The 7,473-nt window shown below is 38.0% G+C and overlaps 1 protein-coding gene across 1 annotated transcript; it reads left to right on the top strand.

The window, feature by feature from the left end:
* Positions 1-950: 950 nt before the first annotated feature.
* LOC114351342 (uncharacterized) lies at positions 951-2,370 on the top strand. The gene has a single exon (XM_028302520.1). It carries the CDS (start codon positions 951-953, stop codon positions 2,172-2,174), a length of 1,224 nt encoding a protein of 407 aa, XP_028158321.1. The 3' UTR covers positions 2,175-2,370.
* Positions 2,371-7,473: the final 5,103 nt, after the last annotated feature.

Below are 7,473 nucleotides of genomic sequence, written 5' to 3'. Positions count from 1 at the left end.
TTGCTTGCGTCATTTTTGCTATAGATTAAATAAACTACAAAATCTGTGATAACATAGTCAATTGAGTAACTTAATTAGTTAAAATCAAGTAAAATGTGAAATGCATTTGATTAAAAACTTGAGTTTTCAGCAGTAGATTGTAGTGTTATTTTATGAAATTCGTACGTTCGTTCGTTTCAGCCGAAAGACGTCCACTGCTGGACAAAGGCCTCCCCTAAAGATTTCCACAAAGACAGGTCCTGCGCCGCTCGCATCCAGGCGCCTCCAGCGACCTTCACCAGATCGTCGGTCGCTTTAAAGAAATTATGTCTTGGCTTGGAATTAAATTATTGATTCTGTCTGATGATGACTACACACTATTGCTTTGAATTTTGAATAACGGAAAAATATTTCAACATTTACTTACACCACTTAAAAGGCCCAAATGGTTAAAAAAACCCAAAATTTCAGCAGCATTCTTTCAGAAATAATCCTTATTCCATCCATGGTTGTGCCTCAATCCTTTGGCGCAAACAATGGCGGCGCCATAAAGAACGGCCTTCGTCAAACAAAGCGCCACATTTCTGATTCGTGCTGTTGTAACAGACAGGGTTGGCAGTTAAAAGAAGTCATTGGAAGTGCATTTACGGGACTATTCCCACCTCTCGTTCCCACCGCTGCAATTCCTATATAGCCAGGTTCTACAGCTTCATCGTCAATAAAAAACCAACCAGTGAAGGTCAAGTTTGTCCCGGGGGAAAGTTAAACTGTCATTGGACCCGCAACGAAATTAATCTACACCTTGCCGTTCACTCGATCGGACGTGTCAGCGCTATGAAAATAAATATTTAATTTAACTATTCACTAGCAAAATCGCGACCTACATTATCGAAACTCGGAAGTGTTTTATCTGTGTTATTATTTCTAATTGAACACTGAACTTATAATGATTTGTGTATAGACTTGATAATATGGAAGGAAGTCCCTTCAACCGGAGTGCGCTCACACAGCGTAGCCCTCCGCCCACACCCACGCAGCACGCGCCGCCCGCCGCCCCCGTCATGGAACCACTCGAAGTGGTGGCCACTTCAGAACTCCAGAACTGGATGAAAAGCATCGAGCAGTGCCTGAATGAGGTATGCATAATCTCATCGGAAGGAAAGCTCAACACTGACCAGAAACTGAGGATTAGTAACCTGTGCAGGAGGGTGAGCCATGGAACATCCCAAATGGCCGTACAATACCAGTCGCTAAAGCAAAAGGCCATTCAAGCTCATAGCAACATACAGGTCCTTAAAGAAAGTCAAGACATTTCACAGCAACTTCAAGACCTCAAGAAAAGCATAGAAGTGACCTCAAAACCTATCTCGGGAGCGTTTTCCTTTGCTGACATGGTTAAAAAGAGTCCTGTCAATTTTATTCAGCCCAAAAACTTCAGTTCTGTAGCGATTTACCCGAATGATAAAATGAAGTCAAGCGAGGAAACCAAGTCCCTAGTGCAAAAAATAATTAAGCCCGAAGAAATGAAATTGCACGTGAGAGGTCTACGGAAAACTAGAGATGGCGGCGTTATCATCAGCACCAACTCCAAAGACGACATCGAGAAGATAAAGCAGTCAACGCAATTAAGAACATCAGGCCTCATCATAGACGAGACGAAGAAACGGAAGCCCAGGATTATAGTACTGGGAGTTCCTGCTTCCATGGATGAAACTGAGGTATTTAAATGCATATACCATCAAAACCTAGCCGACAAACTTCAAAATACGTCACTGGAAGCGTTCATGTCCTCTATTAAGCTAAGCCATAAATCAGGGAGGAAAGACACCGAAACCTGTAATTATGTAATTGAAGTCACAGCTCAAATACGGAAGACCTTGATAGCAAATGACAGAGTTTTTGTGAACTGGTCATCGTGCCCTGTTAGAGACTTTACCCTAGTGACAAGGTGCTACAAGTGTCAGCAGTATGGACACGCTGCTAAGACCTGTCGTGAAGCTAATATCACTTGCGGCCACTGCGGAGAAGTGGGTCACGTATTAAAGGATTGCAATAAAAAGGATGAACCCTCAAAATGTGCGACCTGCTTGCACTTCAAAAAGCCCAACAATCACAAGACAGGTGACGCTGAGTGCCCTGCTAAGAAACTAGCAGAACAAAGATATATTAACACCATAGATTACGAAGGCGCCTAAGAGCGTCCCCTGCGAGTTTATGTTTGTCTTGATGTGTCAGTTTTATCATTAGCTAATTTACTACCTAGATTGTATAAATTAACTTTTACCATTAGTACCTACTAGTAGATAACTCCATAATTAATCATAGAGCTGTCCCACTAACCTTTTATCAAATCTACCTTAACAAACCGAATTGCATTTAAGTATATCTAGAGTAAACGTAAATAACTTGTATGATTTTTGCAACATTGAGCGTGACCCAGTTTATTATTTTTGTTTACGCAGACACTGTATGTTGGATGTTTTTAATAAAGTATGTAGAACAAGCAATATTATGTAGCACATTGTATTGATTTTAAATCTTAAATGTAACTTGTGTAGATTTTAATTTTTAATTATATATTATTATGTATAAATATTAGATTATATATTTTGCTAGAAATAGTTCTATTAATAAAGTAATGTAAGCCTTTTTTTTGCCTGAGATACAGGAATTATAATTCTTAGCTCAGGCACGTATGTACTTTTACCTATTATAGTTTAATATTAGCCTATTGTTAAAAACTGTCAATAAGTTATTCAATAAAGAATTTATTTATTTATTTATTATTTATTTAATTAGAAGAACATAGGAGGAGTTCGAAGTTAAGGTTCGACTTCCCTCCATTGTAAAGCAGATGACAGGTGACAAACACAGGTTTAATAACGGAAGTGCTGTTGACTTTTTACTTTCGTTCGTTCTTTACAGCCAAATGCTGGACAAAGGCCCCAAGGATTTCCATAACGACCGGCTACCCGCATCCAGGTACTTCCCGCTACCTCCACCAGATCGTCGGTCCACCTAGTGGGCGGACTTCCCAAGCCTGTACTTACTATACAATCATGATCATCATGTCTATTAGTCTCCCAATGAAGGAAGATTTTTTTTATCCACAACGAGGAAGCTCTTGGCCTGTATCACCTGATGGTATCTGATGATCAGGCCGAAGAGGTGGAAGCGAGCTTCACCTGAGATTATCTTATAAACTCATTTTTAGTAAGTAAGTAAGGGTAAGAGTAATAAAGGTATGTAGGTCCAAAAAATTTCGTTTTCTTTGATGTATGTACCTTGAACACTTATTTATTTATTAGATAATGTTTATGCACACAAAATGTGGGAACCCCGTGACATCTCGCCAGTCAGCCGACCGAAAGAGGTTGCATATTTTTTAACGCCATGTGCCAGCCCTGAAAGACCCAAAGTGGGTCTCTCCAATATTCACGCCCTTTGTTACAACTTCTGCCGCTTTCGTCGAAACCTTTTCGGCGATCGTTCAATTGAATCTTGCGAAAGTCATTACAAAATTGAATGTTTAATATCTCCATCCATTGTAATAATGTATGGGTTGAAGGCTAAATTAAGAGCCATGAAAATGCAATGCTTTCAAATAAAATTGGTCATAACCTTCGGCAGGCAACACTTTTTTTGTGTACGTAAAAGGCAACAGGGGTGACCAGTCACCCCAGAAATATAATTTGAAATAAAATAGCTTTGTAATGAAAAATGAAGCTTATTAATGATTAGATCTATTACTTTGTTTCATTATAAAACTAAAAATGCTTTCATTTAACAGTTTATATATTTTTAATAAATTATTTTTTAACATAAGTATTAGTTATTTGTTACCATTTTGTTGTACATAAAGCACAGTTACAGCAAATATCTTTTCGATTTTCAGGGCATGAGGGTAGTTGACATTTGATACGAGATGTTTTAACTTTTTTGTCCAGTTTTCTTTGACACAACACTCACCTTGCCTGCTTCTGTAGCTTTGCTGAAGGTACACCCTCAGGAGGTCCCTAGTTCATATTTAGAATGCCATGTGTAATTGCTCTATAATTCTCGCATCTCTCGCAAGAGTTACTATATTTCGGCGAGGTGTTTGACTCCAAGGTGATGAAACCAAGAAGACCAAACATGTCTATTCTTACATAGTAGCACATTTTGTTTGAATTGTGCTAGTAGAACGTCATCGTCGTAACAATTTTCGCTATTGGAAATAAAGTATTCCTCCTCCGACTGAACTGAGATTATTGTCTTCAACTTTAGAAATCTTATTATCATCTGAGCAGCGTTTAACATAGGAATTGACATCAGCAAGTCCATGAAAGTATTTTTCGATTTGATCATCCGAAAACAAAGCCATTTTAACTCCAAAACCAACCATTTACTTTAGCAACACGAAAAAATAAAGTATACGTAAAAGGCAACAGGGGTGATGAGTCACCCCAGCAGTGTCAAAATATCAAAAACATGAACCTAACGCGATATGTTGACGCATGCGACTGATAGCTCTCCCTCCAATTAGAGAATAGACCAAACGACAGAAAGACACAACAACTGCAACTAAACGTACGAAGACTTTTTTGAACTAGTGGGGTGACTGGTCACCCCTGTTGCCTTCCGAAGGTTAATTATATTTCTTCTATTGTGGATTGTAAAAATTGTGGTTAATAGCCAATGAGTCTGTTATGATTAAATTGGACGACATTGAACTTGCCCTCTGGATGTGAGAGTTAAATTATTATCTTTATCCTTTGGTCTTTGGTTCGGTTATCAGATGCAATAGGCTAGTTGCCTAAAAAAATTTTTTTAGTCCGTAATGTTTAATATCAAAAAATATTGGACACGTATATTTTTATTTGTCAATCTAACAAATCTAAATATATAAAAAGAGAAACTGACTGACTGACTGACAGATCAACGCACAGCCTAAACGGCTAAACGTAGGCACTTGAAATTTGGAAGGGACGTAGCTTAGGTACGATTGTACGATTATTTTATTATTTATTTTGCACGATTGTACCTATAACTTGTTGGCGCGTTGGATTTTCTGTAAGCCTTCAAGCAGCCTTCTAGAATAAATAAATAAATAAATAAATAAATAGGTACCGTAGAGGTGCACTAAGAAAGGAATTCCCGAAATTCCCACGGGAACGGGAATTAGCGGGAAAAACGGGATTCACGCGTACGAAGTCGCGGGCGGCCGCTAGTAATTACATAGTTATGGTGCGTTGAAGTTGCGCACGACGTCACAACGTGCGGCATTTTTAAGCAAGCGTTGACGTCACGGGCCTCTTCTTATGAACTTTGGGGCGCTTTATCTCTTTAAATTTTCATTAGTTTGAAAAAGTGAAAAATACGTGTAGAGTATTTTTTGATAAGTTAACTGACGGACTAAATAAAACTCTTGCTTTTTGACCCAGGCAACATCCCCATTCATAAAAAATACTGCTTTTGTTCTCAGTTTGGTAAGGACAATCAAATGCTTGAATAAACTGTTTATTAAACCTGAGGAATTTTGTGCTTCTAGGGGTAGGTACGTCAAGTTCTCTGATAGAGTCATAATATAAGTTAATACCAGAGTTTCGTACACAACCCGAGGTTGATATAAAACGGTAATAGTCTTGCAAAAAGTCAAAACTTACCTATACTACATTAAAAAGACTGTCAACAAAATGCCCCGTATTCACCAAAATACTTTAAATAACTGAAACACCTCAACAAGTACCTTCCCCAACTCACTTCGAACTGCGAAAACAAATGACTGCCCAGTAAATCACACCACCCGCCCACTTCGAAAAAACGTGCGATTTTATCGCGGGGCAATTCACAAAAAAGTTCGCACGAAACTATTTGCATTGAAAAATTACTTCGCAAAATGTATTTTTGCGAACTACGTGAGTACCTAATAACCTTTTTTGCTTACAATTTGTTGGGAGGAGGGGTAGAATTTTGGGATGAATTGCGTTAAGAGGGGAAGGAGATTTGTGGGTTTTGTGGGGCTTTAATGGTTTTAAAGCGGGCTTCATTGAAAATAAATAAGGCGTGTTAGAGTTATCTTTAGTACGTGTTTATTGCCTTGTTTAATATGGCGAGAAGGAAGAAAATGTGAAACGTGTTTTCTTTTAATATGGTTCTATGAGATTGCTTGGTTATAAAATAAAGTTGCTAATCTAGTTTTATTATCTTATAGAGTAATTTTTAGATTTAGGACTGGAAATTATTTCACACGAGTCGATTTTTTTCAGTTGAAAATCACGTGTAAAATTTTATCGATTTATTTAGGTTTCATTTACTCGCTTGAGATAATAATGCTAAATTTATATCACGTTAAAAATGCGTGCAAAGCAGCGGGCAACAGCTGGTATCTTATAACGTACAACACTTCAAACTCATAGCGTTGAAACAATGACTTTTCCTTTCTTCTGGCTCAAATTGTCAAACTCGTATCGTATTAAAAAGCAAAAGACAAACTCCCATACATGTTCGGAATACATTTTGAACTCCGCACGTCAGACTACACATTTTAGTAGCAAAATCAACCTTATTGCGATGACATAAGGTACCACAGTGTAAGCTTGATATGCTGTCGTCTGTATACGAGTATACATTAGGGGTAAAAACCTTCGTGGAGGTCGGAACTTTTGCAATATGTCTTGTTCGGGCGCTTGACTGGCATGTGGCAACACCGATAGAGATAGGGTTGTCAACAGATTATTTATAGAAATAAAGCAACTTAATTGTAATTAGTTCAGCCAAATTACGTCCACTGCTGGACAAAAGCCTCCCAAGGATTTCCATAATGACCGGTCCTGCGCTGTCCGCAATTGAACATAGGAAATAAAAATTAGTAAATGTGCAATAGCGGAATTTCAACATGACTCCATTATATGTACCTATTCAGATATAATAGACATATCTCTGAATAAGTTCTATGGTTAGTACATAACTAAAGTAAATAAATAGACGTGTTGACACCACCAATAAATTTACGTACTTTTTTAAACTGTCAAAACAAGACTCCCATAGATTTTGTATGGCAATACAAGCAAGTGACGTCACTATTTTGCCAACTCAAATAAACTATGCAACCAAAAATCTTAATTTACAGGTAATTTAAAATTAATTAAGTTTTCAAGACCAGAATGAACTGTGTTTTTAAAAAAGTTGTGTGAAATGGTGTCAAATAGTCTATTATTAAGGGTTCCTCAGTATTGGCCCACAACATTATACCGAGGCAGTAGTGTGGTAGGATAAAATTATGTTTTGGGAGTTTATAAAATGTCACCTATAACTTTAACTCCTCGTAGTAAAATAACAACTCAAGCTGTGTTACAAGTAAGTAGGTAGTCCAAATAAAATGTTTCATCATAATTTCAGCCACAGGACGTCCACTGCTGAACATAGGCCTCCCCAATGACTTCCACATCGCACGGTTGGTAGCGGCCTGCATCCAGCGCCTTCCTGCTACCTTTCGGTCCACCTTGTGGGTGG

The sequence above is a fragment of the Ostrinia furnacalis genome, unplaced genomic scaffold (genome assembly GCF_004193835.3).
Source record: "Ostrinia furnacalis isolate ACB-3 unplaced genomic scaffold, ASM419383v2 OfSCF1131, whole genome shotgun sequence".
Classification (NCBI taxonomy): Eukaryota; Metazoa; Arthropoda; class Insecta; order Lepidoptera; family Crambidae; genus Ostrinia; species Ostrinia furnacalis.
This window is presented reverse-complemented; position numbering and strand designations above follow the sequence as displayed.